The following is a 26,750-nucleotide window of genomic DNA, read 5'->3' as shown; positions in this document are numbered from 1 at the left end:
GTATCTGCCACTAGTGCTACTGGCATGATTTAATGCACATGATGCAGCTTGCATAGCGGTCCTACTTCGATCTTTCTCTGCAAATAAGATGAGTTCTGAAAATCCCACTTTTTGATCTGTCAAACGCCAGTTTAGCGTACAACCCGGTTCTATGAAATTCTACAAAAGAACGGGCTGAAGTTTCAGTTGTAACATGTTGTTAATGTATGGGATTCATTTTGAAAGGGAACCTCAACTCAGCAGTTGTTTCTGTACAGCATTTAGTTTCTGCTCCTGTGTTTATCTTCATGTCATATGTTCTGTAGTCTCGCATTGCCAGACCTATCTCCACAGCACTGTGGAGTATGGTCTGGCTACACTACACATACATTCTTGGAAAGGAGAAAAAATGCTCGAGGTTTTTGGCATTCCTTCAACCAATCAAAATCCTCTAGGGCAGCACTAAGCTCCGGACGCAGCGATGGTGGCTCTGGAAAATAGTCACAGGAAGGAACTTGTTTTGGTGGAACATTTAAACTCAGACAAAAAAAAAACCGGCACATACAATATTAAATGAAGTTAACTGTTCACACAATACAGTAACGTGAGCTATTTAACTTAACTGGATACATAGTTAAATGTAATTTGCTCTAACCAGTGTATCACTGTGTGTACTTAATCCATAGCTATTCCCACCAATCGGTCCCAAAACGTCCTAGTTAAATAGTAAACACATTCTTTCTAAATCTTTACAATCCCCGAAAGAACCAAGCAGGCCTGCCTTATTGCACGATCCAAATGTTCTTCAAAACTTGCCATTTTCAGTGTGTAGCTTGCTAGCTCAAAGTTTGTTGTTGTTTCCCAAAGCGAAGGGATTTTGAGAACGCAGAAACTGAGGCGCATGATGTTAGGCAATTATCCTGGAAATGCACTTCTGTTGATCCAGACTATATGTTCTGTAGCTATACTAGACTTCTTCATTTCAAATAGCAGACTATGATCCATTAACGAAGATGGTATTCAATGGAGGGGCAGGACTGAGTGCAGATGAACTCAAATAATGGCCCACGATTCGGCGACTGTCAGCAGGAACAGCGGGCGGTGGTGACACACGGTACCAAACAATGAGGTGTGCTGCTAAATATATGCAGAGATTTTCCATTAAATATACATGCAGTATGCCTCTCAAGGATGTGTCAGCCCTTTTGTGAGAAAACAAAGATTAGCATCAGGAATTCCATTTTAATAAGTCTCTTGGGACCATCCAACCAGCTGCCTAGTCCTCAATCCAAAGGGAACTTGTTGCTCTCTCGCTTTCTCATTTATTCGTTCTCTCTCTTGCATGGATTTCCTGTGCTTCTTCTGACATTGATTAGAACACAAATCCTTCCCTCCCCTTCTGTTTTATTTGCCAAATCACTTGTTTTACACCACAAATTCTTTCATGTATACATGTTCTCTCTTTGATGATCCATGTCCATAGCCTGTCTGCTCCTCCCTGCAGTCCCCCCACCTCCCTTCTCTTGTACATTCATTGTCTCCCATGTTTTTTTTTTTTTTTTTTTAGAGTGGGTCTGCCTCTGCCCTTCACCTCACACTACAGTTTTTCTGGCCCCTCTGCCTGGTGTGACCACTAGGCTACACTGCCTCCTCTCTCTGATACAGTATGTGTCCTGAGGATCTGGGGCAAATGACTGGCTCCTCAGCAACAGATGTGTGTTTGTCTGCTGGTGCTGCATGCATTAGCTTCCTCTGCTTGCCGCGCACGGCCACTGACCTACCCTCTGGTGAATGTGGGGGAGGGGACAGAGTTTGTGTGTGCACGAGAAAGAGACAGACAGACCGACGGAGAGAAAGAGAGGATAGCGACAGCACGACTAGATGCACAGTTGTCACATGCTGTCATACACTTACATGCAGGCAGACATGCAAAGGCACGCACACACAAACATTGGCACGTCATATACACACTCACACATCTTGCCTCCCGGGAGGCTGTGGGGCCAGTGGGACAGAGCAAGCATGAGAGTCTGGTTGGTCTGTTTACATCTAATTATAGAAACAGGACTATTTCTGCAACCACTGCTCCAGCTTTTTTATATTCTTGAGAGAGAGAGAGAGAGAGAGAGAGAGAGAGAGAGAGAGAGAGAGAGAGAGAGAGAGAGAGAGAGAGAGAGAGAGAGAGAGAGAGAGCTGACAGCCTTTTCTCACAATGGTGAACGGTTATCTCATCCCCTCAGCGCTGCTACAGTCTGCAGGCTCTCAGTACAGTACACCAGGAGACGGAGGGGGAGGGGGACAGTGTCTTGTATCATATTCTCTCATCCTCATGTAACATGAATGTGCAAATTTACGAGAAGCGAGCAATGGCAAACGAGGCAATGCATTTTCCCCCATTAGCCTCACTGATACATTCAGTTCACAATAAGAAAAGAAAAAAAAGACAATAATTTCTTCACCCCCGCGGGCTCTCGCTTCGACGTGGCGTAAAGTGCTGTCCATCACGACAGTCAAAACAAAAAGAAGAAAGAGTTGATGTTAAGGATTAGTTGTATAAAATGTATTTTGTATTAAAGAGACAGGGCCAGTGCAATAGTTAATCCTTAAACTTGGTGGCTGATATCCAGCTGAGTGGCTGTTGTTAGCCAAGGGGGCTTGGAGGGGGGAGGCTGTCAGACCTGTCGGCCCACCTGGGGTTGCCAGGTGAGAGCCAGATCAGGGCAGGGTTGGGCCTGTGGGTCTGGGCCAGACAGGTTGCAGCCTCTTCCAGGTGCTTTCATAAAGAGCCCCCGAGGCCAAATGCATAGCCCGCTGGATGCAACCTGAGCCAGGTGCTACCCATCCCCCACCCAAATACATAAACCTCTACATAATGGAAATGTGTGCTTGCATATACCCCACTGCCACCACCCATTCCACCCTCTTTATTCTGAGACATGGCAGGTAAATTAATTGGCCGTGAGTATGTAACGTATATGCCGAGATAAAGGTGCGCTGTCTGGCCGAGGCGTAGCGTAACGGCCGTAATGATGGCTCCATTGTGTTGATGTTGAGGGGGGTAGTTAGCGGCACCACCAGCGGGGCCCTTGCTCGAGGGCTGGATAGTCTCTGATTAATAGTGGGGGATGCTTTGAAGTGACACCCAAGTGCAACGGCTCACAGGCTAATAGCAATACCATCAGTATAGGCAGTGCTCCCTCTTCCTCAGTCTTCATTAGCTAACGGTTCCCCAGCACTATCTGACCACCCTCCCCTCACACGCCTGCCTCATCTACAGAGAGCCTGTAGGAGCTCTCGGGTTTGTATTTTTGCAATTGTTTCATGATTTTGCTGTCATTTCTCTCTGTCGTGTTTGATAAAGTAGGAGATTTTTTTTCCCTTGAAGGCGGCTGAGAGGGAAGGCAGGGAGGAGGTCTTTAGTCACAGAGCTCCACGGCATAGGTGAAATGTGGCACTGCCTAAAGACTCATAGGATTGATGTGGCACAAGAGGGACATGGCTGGGGACTATTCCCAGGATCCATTTTGATCTCCCATACTGACAGACGAGCTACAGCTGTCAGGTGTGTGTGTGTGTGTGTGTGTGTGTGTGTGAAGCTGAGGCGGAGAGGCAGGGTTGGGTCTGTCAGCTGTTGGAGTAAAGTAAACTATTAGTGGTGGGAGAAGGCAGTGTTTCCAGTGAAGAATTAGAACCACTTCTAATTGCAGTGAGGTTGGGCTATGATTACATGCTGGCTAATGCACTGACAGACCTCTCACTTGGCTGGCTCACAGAACGCTGCTGAAATGGCTGAATGCCTTTTGGTTCTACAGCATAATGGGAGGGTGTATGGATGCATGTGTGTGTGTGTATCTATGTGTATCTGTGATTAAACTTGCTTTTAAAACTGATTTCCTGTGCTTTTTGCATGTTTTTGTGCATTTTGCATTTTGCTTTCATACGGGTGGGTTTGTGTGTTTTCAGTGTGATAACCGTGCTCCGCTTGTTTTTTGAGTGCCTGTCGGTATTTGTAGCAGAGGCAGTTTTTTTGCCAAATCAAAACTCAGCTGGTGCAACTGTCTCTGAACAGTACAGAAGAAGTGTGTTTTTGTGTACACGTGTTGTATTTGTGTGTGTGTGCTCGTATGCCCACGGGAAAGAGCAATCAAAGGAGTTGTGTGGTGGAGAGATTGTATAAAAGAAGTGAGAGAGGAAACAGAGTGGCAGGCAGCTGAGAGGGCAGCATGTGGGGGTGATTGCACATGGGGGACTGATGCAGGTGCCTAATTCTACCTCAGCCCTGGGCGTTTTATATTCCATCCATCTCTCTCTTCTCCACATCTGCACGGGGCTGTTGGGGCGATGTAGTAAATTCCACTGCTTCAATTACCACATTGATTAGCCAATATATCTGTGACGGTAATCAGAATAATAACGCGCAGATGGATTTATACAGCATTATACTGTAAATCTGTTGCATAAGTAATCGGGTAAGAATTTTAAGAAGCTGTGTTCATTTTTCACCTCATGATTTTAATTACCTGTTTTTTGCTCGTGGAACAGCTTGTTCTCAGGTGTGCAGACTCCCCCGTTTGCGAGAAGCTGCGGTTTATTGTTTTTTGCCGGTGAGTGCTTTAAATCACATTGCTTTCCCAGCATATGGAATGACAGTTATGGGAGTTTCTGCCATTTCTTCATCAGGTCCTTAGGCCTGACGTGTAGTGTTAATCTCTCTTTTAACCAGATATGTATCCAGAAGGAATACAGACATTGTAGTTTCTGTGTTGGGTCAGAGAAATGTTTCAACACAGTAACAGGAATTTTGTTGTTTGCATCTCTGCTGATTACCTCGTGGGTTAGTCATGGATAGGCTGGAGCACTGCTCAGGGGATTTTACGAGAGACGTAGTCTCGCATTGCCAGACCTTACTCCACAACACTCTTGGGCGGCCCAAAGCCCCAGACACAGCAACGGTGGCTCTGCAAAATGGACTCGGAAAGGAACTTGTTTTGGTGGAACATTTGCACCCCGCAAAAGAAAACACCATATACAATATGAAATGAACTTAAATGTTCACACAGTAAAGTAACGTGAGCTATTTAAATTAGCTGGATACATGGTTAAATGTAATTTGCTTTTAACGGTGTATCACTGTGTATTTTGTCGATAGCAAATCCCCACTAATAAGGCCCAAAACATCCCAGATAGATAGTAAATGCTGTAAACATATTCTTTGTAAGTCTTTACAACCATTCCCAAAAAGAACCAAGCAGGCCTGCCTTGTTGCACGATCCAAATGTTCTTAAAAACTTGCCATTTTCAGCGTGTAGCTTGCAAGCACAAAGGTTGTTGTTGGTTGCCAAAACGAACGCAGTATTTGCAAGGAGAGGGACGTCCGCTGCCAGATGTTCCGGCGATTATCCAGTAAATGAACTGTCATAGATTCAGACTACTAGAGAACTACAGGACAAATTGTGATGCAGTGGGGCTTTTGGAGGTCAGCAGTAGACTGTGGTTGCTAAGGGATCATAAATGGAGTTGGTTGCGCACATGTGGATTTGTGTGCGGTTGTTAGGAAACAAAACAGGACATGCATTCAGTTTATTTTGGTGATGTGGAAGCTCTGTACCTTCCCGGCTAATGTGTGACAGACCAGTGAAGTATGAGGAGAGAAGTGGTCATCCTTGGTAACAGGGCATTTACCAGACCAAAGTCGTCTGCACACATGGAAACTGGATGGATCAATACCACTGGCATGGAGGTGGAGTAAACTATGCGGCAGTGTGGGAAGAAGAGAATGGTCGGGTATACTGGAACATGTGATGGTGCTGCAGATGTCTGTTATTTTAGAGAAAGCTATGAGGTCCGCAATGTATTAACACAATATTTGGTTTAATGTGTGTGTGCTTGTGTGTAAATGTGTGTTTCCCTATTTGACAGATCTCCTTTCAGAAAGTGGAGCTGCTTTGAGGATCAATACTGTCACACTGTCTGCACAAGTACACAATACCACACACACACACACACACACACTCTCACTGTCTCATCTGTCAGTTGACAGAGTTTTCTCCCGCTCCATGGCTTCTCTTTCCAGCCAAGCAGATGGTGAACATTCAGAATGAAAGCAGATCCTAAGTCATTTTGGATCTCCATCAATTCGGCAGTCTCTGGGACCATCCTGCAAAGGGCTCAAGTTTCTTAGCAGTGACTGCGCCTTCTCTGATCTCCAACCAGGGCGTCGTCGCCACCTTCTCTCCCTCCACAGTGCCCATATGCCCAATCTAACGACTTTTAACGTGCTTTTTAACTCACGTTCCACAACGGTCCACATTCACTGGAACAAACACTGGAGCTGAAAAAGAGCTGTTGACAGTTGTTCCCATTGCTCACTCTTTTTGCTCCCCACCAACTCAGCAGATACCTCCAAACCCAGCGGGATGTCTCTGCGCTCTGCTCTTCCACATCCTCGCCCAGTGTGTTGCACCCTACTGTGTGCATATAGCAGTTGCTCTGAAGAGCTCATTTCCCTCGTCTGTCTGTCCATCCCGCTTACCTGTAGCAGCAGCTGTACCGCCTAACCCTCCACCCAGTGTGTTTTTATGTGACAGAATAAGCAGGATTTATTTCAGCACACGTGCTTGGACCTTTTAACAGGACTGGTTTGAATGCAGGCCGCTTTGAAGCCTGTACTACTTCTAACTGTAAGTGATTTTATGAGATGTGTTTCTGTGCCAGTCAGGCAGGCCGCTGCGCCTCAACCAGATTGGTGGAGAGCAGTGGGAATGCGATTCCAGCACACACCATTTGGGAGAAAGTGTGCGTTCTTGTGTATGTGATTATGCACATATGGTTGTGTAGGTGTGTGTTTGCGTGCATGTAAAGGGAGAGGGGTGGTTAGCGCTGGCTGTGAAAGGGGAAAAAAAAGTTAGGCTTTTTGAGAGAGGCCTCATACTGGCCCTGCCCGCGTCTACTGATTTATGAGCTTGTGAAGGAAATCTCTCATTTGTCACTTTTCATCTCTTTCCTCCACGTCATCCTTTTTTTTTTCTCTTTCACTCTCTCTCTCATTGGAATTCAGCTTTTACCCAAATCTTCCACTGCTTCCAAAGAAAGGAGAGGAACGAGAAGAGAAGAGAAAAGAAAAGGGAAGCAGCCAGGAGGGAGCTGCGTTTTTTTAACGTATCAGGTTAAAACCATGTTGAACAAAAGGCTTGTCATAGTGGATATGTTTTAGTAAATAATTATGTGTTGACATGTCAGCATAATGTATGTATTTGTTTGTGGTAGGTATGCATGTCATTAGGCAGTGTATACTTTCTGTCTGTAAATTATTCAAAGCACTTGTTATGGTGCTGTTACAGCTTCACTGTGGTTTGAGCATTATTGTAGAAAAAAAAACAAAAAAAAAAACATGGGTCTGAATTTTGTGGAGAACAGTTCTGGCCATAGGGACACACGTTTGCTGCTAATACCTGCTAGCCAGTGTATCACCGCACAGGGGCCACAGTCAGGTCAACTGCAGTCGTGTGTGCATGTGCGCGCGTGTGTGCACTCATGTGTTTATGTGCCATTGTGCACCTTACTCACTCAGGTGCTAGCTATAAATCTGCCTCACCCTTTCCTGGCCCGCTGTGGACACCGCAGGAGCGGTTTGGGGTTTCACCCTTTTTCAAAGCGGGGGAGGAGAGGGAGGGAGAGGGTAAAGGGTTAGAGGGGAAGAGAGATAAATGAGGGAGGGGGCTTAATGAGAGCCCTGGCTCACATGATTATGGTACTGGCTGATAGAAATCAGGATCTTTCTCAAAGAAGTCAATTAACCCCCTCCCCCTTCCATAATTATGCATGGATTGCTCCACTGACTCTTTACTGATGGGGCTGCTCAGCTCAATATGCAGACTCATGCTGCCTGCGTCTACAAGGGCTTGTGTGTATTGTAAAAAAGCATTTGTCAACCTTTTTTTTTCTTTCAGAATCTGCTGGCAGTCGGGTTAAAACTCAGGGTTTTTCAAAGCCATTAGTTATCTCCAACCCCCTCATCTTTCTTCTCACCTGACAAGCTGAGAAAGCCAGTACCGGGCAGAGCCGGGAGGGGGCTCCACCCCAAGAGGCCTCTCGTCATTAGTGCATTAGAGGCTAGATGATTGCTGGACTCTGTGGTCTGAGTAAATAAGCAGTGTTGTAGAATGTCAACACGACCAGGCGGCTCCTTCACAGCACCCACTGTTGACATAACTGCTCTCTTATCTGAGGAGTGCAAAGCCTATAGCCCCACAATAGAACATGGTGCCAGAACAAATACAGTAAGAAGACATAAACCACACTCTCCAAAAACCACACACGCACACACACACACACACACACACACACACACACACACACACACACACACACACACACACACACACACACACACACACTGGCTGTGAGGGAATGTGTCGCATGGCACTACAAGTCAAAGCTGCTGCGGATGCAGTATGGCACAAAACATGCATAACTGATAAAGCAAGGCTGTACAGCAGTAGTGTAATCAAGTTGTGGTCCTGGCATGCTGTTCATGCTACCAGACTGCCTGGTGTTCTTGTGAGCTCATGAAAATAATGGGGTGTTTAGGATTTTAGTAATCTGGGTGAAGGACCTGGACTCTGCTCGCGCTGCTCAATCTGGCAGAGAATGAAGGCCAGCCTGAGAGTCATGAGACAAGCTCTGCCGTGAACGAGCAGTTTGTGAAATTTGCGTCTGCAGTTGTCACTCTTGTGAGTGTGTCAAGCTGAGCAGGAAGAAAGCAAGAGGAGAGAGAGGGTACAGAGAGAAAGATGTCTGTGGTTTGCTTTTCAAACCATTGTTTAAGTACCTGTGTCACATTTGCTTTTTTTCTGTGTCAAAACATTTCAATAGGCCCTCTTCCCCTCATTGCCTCACATCACCCTAATAACTCTTCTTTATTCTCCTTCCCTGTCTCTCCAAGTCCCCCCCTGCCTCCCCCTCACTATCCATTATGGCCTCTGCCAGGTCTAGACTGAGCTTGGCTCACACTGGCGTTGTGATAACCTGCTGAAAGCTGTTGCTCTCCCGTAGATATGAGGACACCCAGCTGAGGTTTCTTTGCGCTACCTCTCACTCATGCTTCCTCCCTTAAATCCACCGCCATGACTCGCTGTCTTCCTTGCACAGATTACCCAAATCATTTCACTGGTCAGGCCCGCCATATAGGCTTTCTGGCCCAATGTGTAGGTGCTGACATGTTTTATGGCCAGCAGAGCTAAGCGTATATTAAAGAAAAATAAGAAAAGCCAACATGTGCAATCATAGGCACACTGTTCAAAGTCGGTTTAATGGTTACTCTGGGATGTAGGGTTTTTATTTGAGACCCAAAACACTGCCAGTAGTGCTATTGAGCAGTTGCAAAATATATGATTTTAATTTCCATCCTGCTAACGTGTATATAGTGGTATTTTTGTGTCTGCCTTTTCAGTGAGTGTGTATTTGTGTGTGTGTGTGTACAGAATGAGGATGTGCTATGGCAAACAAAATGAGCAGCTGCATCACATCTGTTAACTTCGAACGATCAGATGCTTGCCTGTAAGCCCACAAGGCCTCTCTCCTCCTCTATGCCGTTTCTGAATGCGACCTGCAGACCAATGTAGAGTGAGGAGGGGGGTGACGTGACCGTCTGGCCCGCCCACCTGTCCAGCGGACTAGATGTGATCACCGCAAAGGAGATAGACGACTGCAATGGTAGCTGTGCAGCCAACCAACGAGACAGACAAGCCATGAGCAGTTGATCAAGATGATATCCCTCCCCTCGGTCTCCCTGCTTTGACCTTGGATTGTGCCTTTCCTACTCCTAGCCGTTAAAGGCTACATCAAGCTAACCAGCTGGAGAAGGGAGAGGAGATGCTTTTTATGGCTGCCCTGCTCTATGTTACACTTCATCTGCTCATGTTCGGGTGAGGATGACCTTCTCTCCTCTGTACATCTGTACAGATTGCAGAAAATGCTCCTAATTTTACTCATCTCTGCTCAAGTGTGTTGCTGCAGATGTTGAGCAGGCCCCGGCAGCAGCATATCATGGATGACCAGTGTTAGCAGTCAGGAGACATAACTCAACTTTAAAGCCTAGTTTGTCAGATGCATTTCATAAAAGAATTTACTGTGTGATTTGGCTGACCTTGTACGCACTTGAAAGTGTAGGCTGCTACAGTGGGAAAGAAGGTGGTTATCTGTATGGGCCAAATGGAGTATTGTCCTTCCGGCAAAGAAGCTTTGCAACAACAGAAGTCAAGGAGACGCACGCGTATTATACAGTGTGTTCTTTACAAGGAAATACTGTATATTGTTTGGCCTTGGCTACCCAGGTGCATTCCCTCCCCTTGTCTGTAGGTTATCAGAACAAAAACGCTTGCGTTTGTCTTGGCCAACGCTACAAGAATTTAACATTTCTCCTTTGTTCCCCTTGCGGACCAGCAGCAAATTATATTCAGGGCTGCAGAAAGACCTTGGGCTGGCTGGCTGGCGCAGTGGCTCTCGGCTCCGTTATCTGCACTGTTCTGTCTCTGCTCCTCTGACAGGCTACATCAGAAGGAGAGAAGCCAGAGCAGGGAGCTGCCTTCTCTTTCTCTCACACACATCACTTCAGAACATGATCATATTATAGGCCAATCCAAGAGAACTCAGAAAACAGCGACGACGCATTCTCTTCAATCATACCCCTTGTGCTGCTCTCCACGACCTAAAGGAGGCGCCGAGCCACAGATGGAAGAGGGTGGGAGAGAGGATGGGAGGACAAGAGTGAACAGGACATTCCAGCGAGCCCTGGTTGCCAGTTGAATGCTGGGACGCTGATTTAATTTCTGGGCGGTTCTGACAGAGTGAGGGGTGAACCTGTGACTCCCCATAAAACAAGATGTTCATTAGCCTCCCAGGCCTCAGGAAAACTGAGGATGAACAAGAGCGAGAGATACAGAGGAGTAGAAATGGGAGAAAGGAGTTTTTAAAAATCCGTTTCGTAAAAATGAAGAATGGTCATATAACGAAAGGGAAAGCAAAAAGGAAAGGAATGAGGATTGGGGCGCAAGAGCAAAGAAGAGGGGATGAAAGTGAAAAAGGGAAGACAACAGGCAAAATCTGCTCCAATGAGTCGAGCTGCCTGCAGATTTATGTGGTGTTGTGGGTATCATTATACATCAAGCGGAGGAGATGGGGAGACTCGAGCAATGGGACGCCTATGGGGTAGTGTGTGTGTTTATCTGTGTATGTACTGCACCACACTTTTATTCCCCATCCTTACGCAGCTCATGTCTCCGCCAAAGCAAACTGACTTCTGAGTTCGACAGAACACACTAGCCTGTGGTGAGGTAACATCCACCCACATCCACACTCCTTTTTTCCTAAGCCTATCTATCTAGCACTGTTGGTTGAGAAGAGAGGTTTAGACCACCCAGGACTGAGTAGTCAAAGAGCTGCCTTGATGTGGCACAAGCATATGTGCAGTGCATGGGTACAATCTCTGCTAAAACACACTCGCAAAACACCGTTTTACTGCCTCCTGTGCGGCATCATTACTCTTCGTCACTGGAGCGGTGGGATGCTAGAAAAGAAAAAGAAAAAGGGAAAGAGAGAGGTAGCCACCTCCTGTGCCAGGCAGTGCCAGGCTGAAACGCTGGAGCCGTATGGTCACCCTGAGGGAGGGGAAACCTGCCCAGTCTAACCACATCTCAATTAACCAATTATGTTCAAAAGTTAACAGGGGACTAATTAGAGAGAATAGTGCTGAGCACTTGTTTTAATCTGCCTTTTTCCCACTACCAAGCATGTCTGTGTCCGTGACCTGGTTGGCTGATCTTTGGCTGCGTCGGCTAAAACATGGCATGCAAGCCGCCATTAGTCACCCATCCATCCCCTTGGCCAGAACATAAAACCAATGGATTTAGACAGATCAGTCATCAGCTGTAAAAGAAACCAGATCCAGAGCATTCCATGTGATGTTTCCAGTGAAACAGGAGAACCATGAAAATCCCATTTTTGGATGTGGAGATTGAGAGACCTGTGAGAGAACGTTCAAAAGTGGAAGACAGTTTTTAGTCATCTAACATGGCCATCTCCTGTTCGCCCCCCCCTCGTATTTGGTCCTGCAGATGGGTTTTAACGGGTGCCAAATGGGAGGTTTAGTGCCTCGCTATTGGCCTGTTGGAGTCTCTTTTTAACACCATCATATTAAATGACTTGTATTTAGGACTTGAGGCTATAGCGAGCTCCTCTCGTTGACAATATGCCTCGGGCAGAGAGTGTTTGTAACTTACCACTAAAAGTACAAATTTTATCCCTATGTTCAAGAGGAGGAGGAGGGGGGATGCTATATTGGCTGCTACCAGCAATAAAAGATATGTGGGCTGTATGACACAATTGTAGTGTGGTTGCTTTGAGCCCCGGAGCCAAATGCAGTGTGTTTGGAATCAGTCTGACAGCTAGAGAGAGAGAGAGAGGTGAGAAATCCCTCTTTGACTATGCTTGTTTTCTAGCTGGGATATCTTTGTGCTCTGTTTTTTTTGGGGGGACTTTATTTGAAGGCTGTGACAATTTAAGTTCCTGCATGGTTGATTAGCTGTGTGTGTGTGTGTGTGTGTGTGTGTGTGTGTGTGTGTGTGTGTGTGTGTGTGTGTGTGTGTGTGTGTGTGTGTGTGTGTGTGTGTGTGTGTGTGTGTGTGTGTGTGTGTGTGAAATAAGTCTTGGATGTCAGGATGCAGTTTGAGGGGTGAAGGACTCCCCTGTTGTATGTGAGGCCCTAGAGGCTTCCTCCCCCCTTCCTCTTCCTCCCTCCTTCTACACCCCCTTCCCACACACTCATCTCTTCCTCTGTGAGATCCACAATGCTGGGAAGAAATGTGTCATTAACAGGGGAGACCAAAATAATGTTTATGGGCTCAAGCAGCACTGAAATCATTTTCCATATCAGTGCAACTGCATGGGCCCTGTGGGGGAGTAAATCTGATTTTCTCCTCCCTGTGCCAATGGGAAACATCATGGGAAAGAAAACAGATTGGATTGTTAGAGAGATGGCCTGACGCAGCTGTGGGCGGCTCTTTTTGTGCTTGGGTGTGTTGCTGTGTGTGTGTGTGTGTGTGTGTGTATCATGAGAGAGGAAGACAGAGACAACTAGAGAGGGGAAGAGAAAGAAACCAAAATACAAATGTGGATGTTTAGCGTGCGTCTGTGGATGAGAGAATGAGATGGATGAGCCCCACTATGGTAATCACAATTTCATGCCTCAGGAATAAAGAGCAGGAACGCAGCAAACGGCCCTGAAATGCCCTCATGTAACAATGGGTCAGTTAACAAGCACACTCTCCAAAGTTTGGACAGATAACAAATGGTTCTCCTTGAGAAGTGTGTAGCTGCTGTATACAAAGAACAAAGTGCTTCTGGCCCTGCAAGCGCCCAGCAAAATGTCAGAACATTATTGGCCATTCCATAAGATACACTTGCATTTCATCTGTAACCAAGACAAAAAACAATTCCTTTTATTGTGTAGCGTGGACGGGGATTTAATAAAGTAAAATGCTGATTGAAATAACAAGATGGTGCTTGGAGAGAAAACACTCTTGGCCTGGTGTAATATGCACTTCCTGTTACATCATGGACATTCAAGTTCTCAGGGAAAGGATAGAATGAGAGAAATTGAAAGCAGAGTTTGGTGTTTTTGTGTTGTGACATAGCTTTTCTTGTGTTTGCTATTAAATCTGTGTTGTGGGAGTAGGGAATGTCAGTGTGCATGTGTGGGTGGGTGTAAAAGGAAGGTAATGGGCCTTGAGCTGATTTGCCCTGGCCTGGTCCTGCTGCTGTTTCAAATCTGTCCTCCCACCTCTTGTGTCCCAGCCTGGAATGTCTGCTTGTTCTGCACAGATGAGGCCAGTGACTCAGCACACTACTGCACTACTTCCACACGGATCACAGCGAGCACACCTAAACACAGGTCCAAGTTACGAGCACAAACCTAACAGACCCTACCTTTACTTTAGCCTTTTGTCTAAGGGCTCTGACACACTTAGCCGATTATCAGCCGTTAGACAGTCTGGCGAGGTCAGTGACGCGAATCTGTTCGGTGTGTCCCGTGCCGTCGTCAGTCTGGGGGGCTGTCGGCGTTCATGTTGGCTGACCTGACATGTTCAGTCGCCGGCAGGGCAGTCGGGACTCACCCGGAAATGGGGAGCGGAATGAGGTGACTAGAGTCTCTCAAAATCTGACGAAAATCTTTTAAACTGACCTTTGTTGAGCTGAAATTAAGACAGATTCAGCAACTGCATGGCCCATTTCTCGCTTAAAATGTTTCAGTGAACTATTTTAGTACAATATGAGATCGTATTCTGAACGGCTGCCATGACAGTCTGGCTTTGAATTTCCGGAGAAAACAAACCCATGTGACGCGTTCGTCCAATCAGCTGCCGGTTTTCATTTCCTGGGCAACAATACAGATTAGCGCCGCCTGCTGTTATAGAGATGTATTACGTCTCGTCTTGTCTTTTTGGTGTGTTCTGTGGCACTTTTTGGACCAACACGGGGAGACTGATCATTTCGACTGGATTTTCTGTCAACGGTCGGCCGTCGGCTATATGTATAAGCAGCTTAAGCATTCATTTACCAGCTACTCTTTGTCCAGTTTCCTTTTGAGACAAGCCATCAGTGGCATTAAACCTGAGCAACATGGCCTGCCATTTGCTATACCCTTAACCTCCTTACCCATACCCCAACTTCTTCTTCTTCCCCAAGCCTTCAACCCTCAGCTAGCTCTTACTTTGAGAATCAGAGCTCTTATTGTCTCTTAAACGACACACTTCCTGGTCTGCTGCTCTGCAAATAGTTCCACCGGTGCCTTGTGTCCAGCTCTTTATTTGCTGTGCCCATAAAACACCTTCAGCAGGAACTCTTCCAGACATTGCTATCTCTTTCCGTCTGCCCTGCCCCCCTCCACACCACTGTTGGCAAAAGGAGTGATTGGATTATAGGTGGAGCCCCTTTTTGACAATGATTTCCCTCTCTGAAAAGGAGCCTTTATGAATTATTAATTAAAGTTAATTGAGGTGGAATTACCCCTTGAGGGGGCTAAAGGTAGTGGCACATATGTGATAACACCTGTTTTTGCAGACTTTTGTACAAATAGTGAAGGAGGGTGAGAAATAGAATATATGGAGAGAAACATATATTGGATGTGTGCATGTTCTTTGACATCGCTCAACACCTACTACAGCTAAATTATGTTTTTCTCTGTAGCATCACGGCCTGTGTGGATCCAGATTTGTTTTCAGGTTTTCAGACGAGGCAGTCGGACTAATTTGTTTAGGATTAGAATCTCTTATCCTATCATGTCAACTTGTATATTGTATAAACAGCTGGGTGAAGTGGGCGGTGTGCTTTGGCTGACCTCCACGAGCCAATTGTATTTGCATAGTACTGAAAGAAAATTCCATTTTATCCCGCCATCGCTTCAATCGCAAGCAAGTGGCTGACCACGAAGCCACTCTGCAAACACAGGCTGTCAACTTTCAGCGAGACGACCACCATACGCACACACAATCACACACACGGAGGCTCACATATGCTCAGCAACACACACTCCCACACACTCTCTGCTGCTCTTTCACTCTCAAAGTTTCTCACAGTTCCTCACACCCTTATCTACACTTCTAGTCTAAACTCTCACCCCTTACCACCCCTCTGGATGTTGCCCTGTCATACATTCTCACTCCATCTATTCCTCCAACTGCTCCCTTTCCACTTCTCCCACCCCCACACTGACCACATCCACTAAACTCACTCCACAGGCACGCAGTGTGGAGTGTCGGAGGCGTGCGCTACTGGCACTTTCCCCCACCTCTGCACTGGGCCCAGCTCCAGGACTTGATCGCCTTCTCTCTCTCTCTCTCTCTCTCTCTCTCTCTCTCTCTCTCTCTCTCTCTCTCTCTCTCTCTCTCTCTTCATTATACCTCTGATCAGACCAGCCTCCTTCTAAAGTTGTAGAGGGAGCCGCTCCCTTAGTCTCTCCATCCTACCACCCACCAACCCAAAAAGATTAAGTCAGGGAGGGAGTTTGTAAAGCGGGGGGGTCAAGCAACTACAGCAACAAAAAAACTCCTGCTACAGTTGTTTCTGAAGTGAAGAGAAAATTTGGCTACCAGTTGCGCTAATGTTTTCAAGATGACTTTGACTGTTTGAAGGAAATCCCCCCTCTTTCAGCCATTTGAAATTCCTGCTGTGTTTTATTGTGAGGAAGTAGGCGCTGGGTTAGTCAGCGGCCCTTCAGGGTAGCGTGTGCAGTCTGTCTGCTGCTGCCGGTGTGTGCAGTTGCCCAATCCAATCCAGTTTCCCCGTGTCGCCAGAGAGGGCCAGAAAACTTAGTTGTGTGTTTTTGAGTGAATATGTGTGGAAAGTCTGGCTGGCTTCTTCTTGGGCGTCTGAATTCCTGGGCAGAACATGAAACTACATCGGTAGGAAAGTCTGATGAGAAAGACACATCCTGCTCAATATGTTTTCACTTGGTAAGTTAACTTTGAATTAACTTTCAGCGCTTCTGTCTTCAGTCTCGACTCCCTTCTTTCAGCTTTTAAAGTGTTAAAGAGCCAAACCAGGCCACATAACAAACTTGAAGCCTGAAATCAAAATCCCATTCTAATATGTTACCAATACATGATCTGGTGTGTTGTCTTGCTGTGTCAGGGAGCTAAAGCAATACTAGCAACAGCTACTTCAACTAACTAGATTTTAAACAGATCTTGGAAATAAAAAGGTTTCTTGTTTTTTCTTTGATCATCTAACTCTTGCTGATATATATTTAATGTATTTGAAACAAGAAGGAAGGGAGTGTGTGTTGTTTCACAGGACATGACAGAGGGGAGAGTATATGAGCTGTGATCATTCAGGGTGTGTTATAAAGAGCTTCAGAAGCTGGCTGCCACATGGCACTGACCGCTGACAACGCAACCTCAACTGGCTTGTGCTCATTGACTCTTTCTGTGATCGGAGGTCTTATAAAGTAATGGTGTGTGCATGTGTTTCTATCTCCTGGCATTTCTTCTGCTTCTATCCTCTCCTCTTTGACACTGGCTGATCACTGAGCTGCGGAGGAACAGGTTGATTTAGTCACACCTGCAATTTTCTCCCTGTCTCTCTTCTTCTCTTGTCGCCATTACTCTCATCTCTTGTTGTCTGTCTGGTGTCCTTCTCTAGATGACACGTCCGTCCGTCCCTTCAGGCTGCTGTCTGCAGATAAGACGGAGAGCTGCAGAATAACCTGGTTCATTTTTCAAGAGCAGACAGGGAAATATGATGCACTGGGAAATAATTGTACTTTATCTTCTCTTAGACAATAGGCATAGTTGTAGATCTGTGTGTGTGTGTGTGTGTGTGTGTGTGTATGTGTGTGTGTGTGTGTGTGTGTGTGTGTGTGTGTGTGTGTGTGTGTGTTCCCAAGCCAACAAGTGCGTGCAAATGGGTGTGTATTTCTCCAGGGGGAACTTTGATCCGATTCCCAGCATTCAAAACGACAACGTGTTGTGGGTGGGTGCTTGTTGTTTTCTCAGCTTTTTTTTCCCATCACTGCTTGGCCCACATGAATCCCATTACATCCTATTACTGTATAATTCCTTGTTAAGACACCAAACAACCACTCACCCTTGAGTTACATTAATGAGTAGGGGCAAAGATTATGACACCTCAGTCCCCACAGCCTGACAATTTAAACCAGATTAGATTTTGCAGAAAGTGTGTGTGTGTGTGTGTGTGTGTGTGTGTGTGTGTGTGTGTGTGTGTGTGTGTGTGTGTGTGTGTGTGTGTGTGTGTGTGTGTGTGTGTGTGTGTGTGTGTGTGTGTGTGTGTGTGTGTGTGCACACGTGTGTGCGTGCGTGCGTGCATGCTTGGGTGGGGTTTCAAGGTAGGTTGGAAAGGCTGTTGTCGCTGAGCAGCACACTGACCAACTGCATCTGCCCACTTCTGTTGTAATAGCTAGCATTCAGCCTCCTTGCCTCAAGCGCTGTTTCTCTTTTGTTCCCATGACAACTGGGCCTTCATTCTCCCTGCTCCGCCTCCCTGCCTGCTGCTCACTCCATGCCGTGCACGGGGGCTTCTGCCTGGGCCCACATTACTGTGTATGCACGTGTGTTTCGGTTGTTGTGCACAAACTGGACTTCTTCGCCCTTCACCCACACTGGAGCGTAGGTGGAGTAGCACCTCCACCTCCACCTCCAGAGGTTCTGGGATATTTGTGTGTTTGTTTCTGTGTTTGTACGTTTTAACCCATTTAATCACAACTGTGCTTGTGAGGGTGTCAGGGTGGGATGTTTAGATGTCAGGGAGGGAGGTGGTGTTCCCCCATCCCAATGCTCCCCTCTCCTTTAATTCTCTAATAGGATTAATCTTCATTGCTGTCAGGGATCGGCGCCGATTAGGATGCACATGACCCGGTTTTCTTAACAGCCCATACAAGTGCACTGCTGGCACCACTTAAAAACATAAATAAGCAGGGTTTAAAAAAAAAAAAATGCAGGCCTAGAGAACACAACTTTACAAGGAGCTGGTGTAGCAGTGGTAGGCTCCCTGGATCCATGTCACCATTTAATAAGCTGCTAAATAAACACTTATGGTGAGTCCAGCACCAGTGCTGTCATGCCTTGGACCTTTGCTCCACTTGTTCTGCACTGCTTTGGTTGGCACCCAAACTGAAACTGCCCCGACACCAAGACGGACCAGCACACTTTAATAACCTGTGTGTTTTCTCACCAACACCTCTGATTCATTAGACTTTGAATGGGTTTAGGGAGGGCATCATATTAAAACAGTATGTGTGTTGCTCATGTCCGTATGTTAAACAGTGGTATGAGAATTCTTGAGCAAACTGCAAGGGAAAGACATTTTTGCGCAGCATCATGTAGGCTACTGTATATTTCTCAGCAGGAGGCCAACAGCAGATACAACCCCAACCCCTTTTCCACTAAGAAAGTTTGAGGGCCGGTTCGGAGCCGGTGCCTAATCTCAAACCAGTTCTTTGTGTTTCGACAGCCAAAGAACCAAGAGCTTTTTTATAATTATAACTAGAACCAAGAACCAATTATAACAGGGGCAATATTATCGTGACCAACAAGACCAACTAAAAACCAGAGCTTGAAATTGAAGCAGCAGTGTTGAATAGGTCTCAAAACCCACACACATTTTTTTTTTTGTTGACATTTTTGACACTTTTTTTCGCCGCTTTTCACTATTTGTGAAATTTTATCAGGAACATTTTTTTAGCTTTTTTCTACGCTTTTGAAGCTCTGAAAAAAGAAAAATGCATGCAAAACGTTGGAAAAAGCATCAATTGTTTTTTGTGCAAAAAGCGTCAATTTAATTTGAAAAAAGTGCCAAAAACGAGAATTTGGAAGCGGGAATGGAAAACTGAGATGTATACTGATGTATACAGTGACGTTAATGATCTGGCTCTCTGGCCCATGGAAAAGCAAAGATTCTTAGAAGGTTCGTCAGTTTAACCAACTGCAAACGGGCACTTTCACAGCCCAGAAATAGGTTTGTGTTGGTGGAAAGGGGTAACAGTGGCAGGGGTCATTTACTGAGTGACAGGCTGTGGAGACAGCAAAAGCCCACGTGACAGAGGTGAAGGCTGCATTATTATTTTGTACTACTACAGTTTAGATTGGATCAATGCTCTTCTCAACCATATGGCCAAACTGGATCACCGAGAGGTTGTGTTGTGTATGAGTTGATCCGAGACCCTCCCAAGGTTTTCCTCCCTTCTCCGCTAACATCAGCCTAAACCTAAAAATCCCCTTGTCTGACATCTAGACATTACCTTTGTATGTTGTCCCTCTCCCTTCCTTGTCTTTCTGGCAGAGGCTCTCTCCTCTCTTGGTGTGTGAAGAGGGGTTTCGTGGCCTCTGTCAGTCTCTATGTCTCTCTCACCCTTTTTCTCTCTCTCTCTCTCTCTCTCTCTCTCTCTCTCTCTGGGGCGAGGCTGTTAATATTGCAGGAGGATTAGCTGATTTATGTGAGCCAGAGGCACTAAGGAAACCTGGGGTTCCTGGGAGCGACAGGCAGAAAGAGAGGGCCGAGGAGTGTGCAATGTTGAGGGCGGTGCAATACAGTACAGGAGCCCTGGGTGTCTGGATGATGGGTGCGGGATGTGTGCCCAGCATGTCAATAATCCATCCCCCCCCACTGCCCCTGAACCCCACCCTGCTCTCCTAAGAGCTCTGCCAGGAGTGCTCCGCAGGGTCAGGGGTGATAGGAGGTGGCAGCAGAGAAGGAAGGAAGGAAGAAAAGGAGGGCTGAAAAGGAGAAAAGCATGGATATGTCATTAGGCTACCTCCCACCGAAATGTACGATGTTGCTATAGCACCCATTACTATGTGGCTGCCTCCTAAAGATATTTAAAGTCTTCCTCATCATTTCTGTATATCCTATTTGTAATGGTTGTGGAAGTCCTCGTATTGTCTGTATTTTTGTCCCTAGCATTCCATCAGAAAATAGATTTAGCTGACTTTGACTCAAAAGGTTGACTCATAGTTAAAAACTCCTGTGGCCAAATTTCGGAGGCTATTTGGTCTTGCAGTTTTAAATGTGCTAGTTAAACACGAAGGAGATTGTTATTTTTTTTTCGTGAGTTTGTGATAGGCCGTTGTGTGAACACACATACACACACACACACACACACACACACACGGAGGCTTGGTTTTACGGTAGTTTTTCGAGGTAAAGTAAGGTTGGGGATTGTGGGGGATTTCCACCTGTCTGGGGCTGTGGTGCACAATGTGAGTTGGTTTGTGTGTGCAAGAATATGCCTTTTTCTGTGTGTGTGTGTGTGTGTGTGTGTGTGTGTGTGTGTGTGTGTGTGTGTGTGTGTGTGTGTGTGTCTGTCTGTCTGTCTGTCTGTCTGTCTGTCTGTCTGTCTGTCTGTCTGTCTGTCTGCTCTCTCTGTCTGTCTGTCTGTCTGTCTGTCTGTCTGTCTGTCTGTCTGTCTGTCTGTCTGTCTGTCTGTCTGTCTGTGTGCCTCGGCATGCTCCTGTGCTCTGGCCCACGAGCCATGGGCTATTCGGTGCAGGAGCAAGCGGCAGACTGATTGGTTTATCCCTGCTGTCTGCCCACAGGATGCGCTCACTCACCGCCTGGCTGATCAAGACTTCCTCGCAATTGTTCTCACTCCCAGAAAAGGATTGATTCATGTTTGGACTGATTCATGCTTAAAGAAAATCAAATCACACAGCGTTTCTTGTTAGATCAGCTCGTCAGGAGGGGCTGATAATGAATTTTTACCATGTTGCTCTCCCCAACGTTTTCACGGGTAGCCCTGTGCGCACAATGTATGACACACCAATGTGTGAGTTTGTGCAAGTATGTGCATGTGTGCTCTCATCCAGGCATCATACATATGCATGAGACTTCACGGCAGTGTGACTTGAGGGAAACGAATGTGCAAAGAGTCGGGCACCCGGGCCCCTCGCTCAAGTGCACTGGCGGGCGCGTAATGGGAATGTAATTTAAGCAGTGGTTAATCAGTGTGTTTTCTCCAGCTTGCCCAGCAATGCATAATAGACAGTCAGCCCCCAGTCACATGGGCACTGCTACAAATGGTCAATTACTCATCATAGTCTTGTTAAACACACAGTTCAGCCAGCCAGGGACAGATTGCTCTGCTGGTGCCATCATTATAGTAAAGAACAAAGCAAAGAAATGCTATGTGTCAGAAAGAAAGCAGGACAGAGGGAGGGAAAGAAAAGACAATGAGGGTTGGGAAGAAGCATGCCCATAGTGTATTTCTGCTCATCGCGATGGGACAGAGGAGGGAAAGAGAAGAGAGGAAAGGGCCACTGTGACAAAGCCGAAGGGAGCAACGAAAAGGAGTAAAACCCCAAAATGGAAACAAAGAAGAAAGTACAGGATTGTCAGAGTCCTGCAGAATGAAAGGAAGAGAGACAGACAGAGATGAGGTAAAATGGAGCAGAGCAATAAGAGAGATTGAGGGCATGAAAGTGAGAGATGGCGAGCATAAGATAATGGAGGGAGGGAGAGAAATTGAGAAAAGGACACTGGGGAGCAGGAGCAAAAGTGTGTGAGAGCGAGAGGGAGAGAGCCTGAGAAAGTGTGTACTCAGCTGTGAGATGAGACCTCTGTCTGCCCATGGGGAGAGGCGATGTGAGAGGAGAGAAGACGAGGGGAGAGGACTCTGCTGTCAGTGAGGGGGAGGAGAGTTTCACACTTTTTTTCTCTCACACACACTCTTACTCATTCACCCTCTCCCCAGGGCAGCGATCAAATCTACCTGGCTCTGTGATTCCACCTAGATGGCCAGTGGGCTTCATCCTTTTACATCTGCATTTCTTTTTTGTTTTATTATTATTTTATTCACACTCATGGTCACTGTGTACATGCACTTCTCTTATTCTAACCATGTTTTCTCTCCTTACCTTTGTCCCTGTGGGAATGCAGGCAGTGGATTGATGGGCAATTCCTCCGCCTCCTTCATGGGGACCTTTCTGGCCAGTAGTCTGGGTTCCCCCCCTTCCCACCCGTCTCACCCTTCCCGGCCGCCCTCCTCGCCGTCCTCACCCTCCTTCCGGGGCGGCCCCCACTCCAGCGCCTCGCAAATCTGGTTTCCCCATTCGCATGAAGGTACCTCAAATCACACCATGCACACAAACACATGCCCCTCATTTGACGACATTGTCTGCATCAGGCACTATTCATGTCTAGGCAGTATCGGGGACAGAGCTTTGCAGGGTGTATTGTTACTCTGATATTGTGTATTTTTAGGCTGTGTTAGGTTTACAACAAAGCACGGCTTGTAATCATCTAGCAAGAGCCAGGCTCCCACCCTTTTATTTGTGCACCAAAATAGGCCCGGGCCCAGCATGTTTGGGATGGAATACAGTGCCATGGTTTCTAGATGGGGACACAGGGTCAAAAGTTCAGCCAAGGAATCTTGCGGTATTCGATTCACGTCAGCAGGAATGTCACTCAAGACTCTCTGAAGCAGCACGCGTGAACGCGAGCCAGTAAAAAGTTGCAGTGATTGCAGAGCTTTCAGCTGGTGTCTCCATCACTGCTTAATAGGGTAGTTCCCACCCGGCACTCAGGATTATAAAATCCTGGCCACACACACACACACACACACACACACACACACACACACACACACACACACACACACACACACACACACACACACACACACACACACACACACACACACACACACACACACACACACACACACACACACACACACACACACACACACACACACACACACACAGTGAGGAAAATATAAACTCACTCAATTCAACACCTCACATTTCTGCTTAGATATCGCCACGATGTCTGACAAGGATAAAGTAGAGAGATTAATCTGCTTGGACATTTCGGGAACTCGAATGTTAAGGATGTCAGATAATTGTAAGACCTATCCAATGCCACCCACTGATATATTAATGCAAGGTCTGCTTTCCTGTGACTTCACTTCAGTCACTTTTAGATTTACACGTTCATAATCTTTTGCTAATTACACGATGTGATGGTCGCCAATGCCATCTAGTGAACCACAGTCTTTGAAGTTGTCAGACTCTTGTTATTTCAGCCCTCTTGTATTATTTTTTTTTCTAAGAATAGCCCAGCTGTTAGTCCATGGGGGGGGGGGACGCCAGTGGGAGTGTTTGTTATTTCTGGTCACTGATCAGCGGCGCCCCAGTTGCGTGATGTGTGGTTTGGGTGCAGTGCAGCTGAGATGCTCTGACACACACACACACACACACACACACACACACACACACACACACACACCTACACACACCTACACACACCTACACACACACACCTACACACCTCTCATGTCCTGGCCACAAGGGGTTGAGTCAGTGGACAGCTGCTACAGTGGTGAGAATAGGTGAAACTCTAGACTTCTTCAGTGGAGACAGGATGAATAAATTTGAACTTTAGCATCAACTCAGTCAAAGACATTTTCCCTCAAAACTCATTTTGTAAGCATTATACCTTATATTATAATTATAATATTATTATATTATACCTTATAGTTTCAGGGTTTCATTGTCAAAGATTTTCTTCTTGTGGAAAAGTATAATAAATAATAAGAGTGATGATGATAATGCCAAGCCTAATAAAAGTAATGGAGGTGATTATGACTGGGATTATTACTCAGTTGGCAATGGAGGCCATTATCTCTATTGCAGTTTAATTGCATATAACGCACTAAGAGCATGATTGAATCCAGACTGTTCATCAACCACATTCAGCTGTTCCCTCCTCAAGATAATTGCATATTGTCTTTTTCCTGTTTTGCATAAAAAGCAAGTCATCAAAATGAGCGGCACAATTACCCAGACTCTCGCCTCCTCTCTCCGGGTGTCAGCAGAACCCCACCAGCAGCAGAGCAGGCACTGACTTGTGCGTGTGTGTGTGTGTGTGTCGGCTTGTAACCTTAAAGATATTCTCTGGATTTTTTTTATTTATTTTTTGGTGTGAGGTGTGTCTTTAAAGTGTCTGTTTGCATGCAAATCCAAGCATAGCAACACAAATTAGTATTCAAAGATTACTGTATGATCCCTAATGTCTCTGGCATATACCTGTCATGGTGCAGAATGTCTTTGTCTCTGCTATTCTTCTGACACGTTTGCCACAGATTATAGCGCTAGAATCTACCATTTTCCTGGATATGAAATTGAGTCTGGACTTGGACTAAAAACTAATCAGTTTCTGGGGTTTGAAGGCAAAATCTGAGAAAAAAAAAACATGTGTTTCATCTTAATCCACATGAGCACGCACATTAGTGTGGACATGGTGTGAGTGTGTTTAGAGAGGGCCAGTTAAGTCATGCATACAGACCACATTTCTATTGAGAGCATGAGCGACAAGCCATTAGCTGAGTGACATGTTAAGCAAACCTATAAATAACATCACCACATTACAGTGTTGGTATGGTCCTTTTGGATCAAGAAGACTTCGGCAGAGGGAGTCACTGTGTGGACTTTTGTTTGAGGATTTGTTGTGTTGGGAAAATGAAAGTGTACAGTATACTCTCTTACAAATGCTGGGATATTTATATAAGGTGACAAAAACTAAACCATTAGTGGCTTACATGATGTCAGAGAGTTGCACGGATTAAAATATATTTTTTTATTTCAGATTCTCTCTTCAGGTAGATTGCCAAATACAGTAAAAGCCATTGTGTGTCACACATGGGATTGTCTATTCATTTGCTGAGTGGAGACGTGGACTCACTGACACACACAGAGAGAGAGAGAGAGAGAGAGAGGTGGCAGTATATTATGGTGGATGAAAGAAGAAAGAGAAAAAAAACATGTAGTGAACATTTAAATAAATGTAATGCAAAATGTTTTTCATAACACCTGATAAAATCTATTAGGCCCTCTGAGCTTATGAAATAGTTATTTTAATTTTAGGAACTGTTTTTATATATATATATATATATATATATATATATATATATACACACACACACCCTGAATACCCTCCCCCCACCCCCCATAAACTTGGACAAAAATGGACAAGAAAAACCCAACAACTACCGCTCTTCGCAGGCCTGAGGCCAGCTGGCTGCGATCCAAATGACTTCTTACGTTATGCCAAAAACAATCGATTTTCACACACACACACACACACACACACACACACACACACACACACACACACACACACACACACACGCACACACCTGTCTAATCCACTTCTGTTTGATACGCTTTTTCAAGCCTATCTTCAGTTGTCCATCTTTCCTTCTGTGAGCAGTTGCTAGCTTTTCCTATTGTGGGATTTAAGCTGCACCCCTTCCCCCCACCTCTCCTCTTTCTCCTGCCTCTTTCATTTTTTTCTCTCTCTCTCTCTCTCTCTCTCTCTCGTTCTCTCTCGTGCCAGCCTGCATCCCTTCCTTTCAATTAGTCAAACCTGAAGAGATCCACACCACAGTTACTGCCCCTCCTCCGCCGAACACCTCCTCCTCCCTTACTGTGTCTTAATGGTTCTGTCACTTTTTCTCAATTAGCGGACCTGACAGGCAGCTCAGCCTGCTCCTCCTCTCCTCTTGGTTTTCTTCTGCCATGCTCTCTCTCTGTCCTTCTATCTCTGACATGTTACAACCAGTATGGGCTGGTGTATTTTTTTTTTTTTCTTCCCTTTTTTGTAGAGCAGGTATAAGAGGAGTGGATAGTATTGGTGAGAGGATGGTTCTGTGCTCGCGAGAAATGAAACACTCTGTCGTCTGCCTCTAATTCAGCAGGCTTAATTCTTAACTGCCTCTAGGTGCTGTTCTATATCCAGCCCCCGTCTTTGTCCTCCCTGTCAGCCTGCTTCTCTCAACCCACCATGCTGTGTGAAATACCTTCAGAACTTCTGGAAATCCCTCCCTGGGATGCAGCTGTTTGTTCTGCTTTTCGCCCCTGCTCCGCCTCTGTAAAGGAGGGCATGCGCTGTGAACTCCCCTCTGTCATTCACATTTGCCGATGCTGACTTGTTGTGTGTCTGTGAGAGTGTGTGGGGGGAAAGAGAGCAAGGCTGCTGTGCAGTCAGCAGACTGCACTAAGACCCTGCTCACGTCGCATGCAGCAGCAGCAGCAGTAGCAGCAGCAGCAGCTTCCCTTGTCCTGGCCAGATTAATGGCTGAATGGGCTCTGCCGTGCCCAGCAGTCCCCCTCTTGCCGCCCCACTGGAGGGCATGCTGAAACTGAGCGGGCTGGCATTATCGGGCACAGCCAGACCACGCTGTGAAAAGGGATTACGGCGTCAAT

General features: G+C 46.1%; 1 protein-coding gene across 3 annotated transcripts in view; it reads left to right on the top strand.

Annotated features, from left to right (window-relative positions):
* The window catches only part of LOC120574214 (BAH and coiled-coil domain-containing protein 1-like), a 32,594-nt gene extending 9,514 nt beyond the window's left edge, over positions 1–23,080 (top strand). For all 3 annotated transcript variants that reach the window (XM_039824441.1, XM_039824442.1, XM_039824443.1), the window contains exon 3: positions 22,423–23,080. In XM_039824441.1, the coding sequence (XP_039680375.1) occupies positions 22,423–22,730 (308 nt within the window). In that variant the 3' untranslated portion in view covers positions 22,731–23,080. The remainder of the gene's footprint in view (positions 1–22,422) is intronic.
* The last annotated feature ends 3,670 nt before the right edge of the window (positions 23,081–26,750 follow it).

The sequence above is a fragment of the Perca fluviatilis genome, chromosome 15 (assembly GCF_010015445.1).
Source record: "Perca fluviatilis chromosome 15, GENO_Pfluv_1.0, whole genome shotgun sequence".
Lineage (NCBI taxonomy): Eukaryota > Metazoa > Chordata > Actinopteri > Perciformes > Percidae > Perca > Perca fluviatilis.
This window is presented reverse-complemented; position numbering and strand designations above follow the sequence as displayed.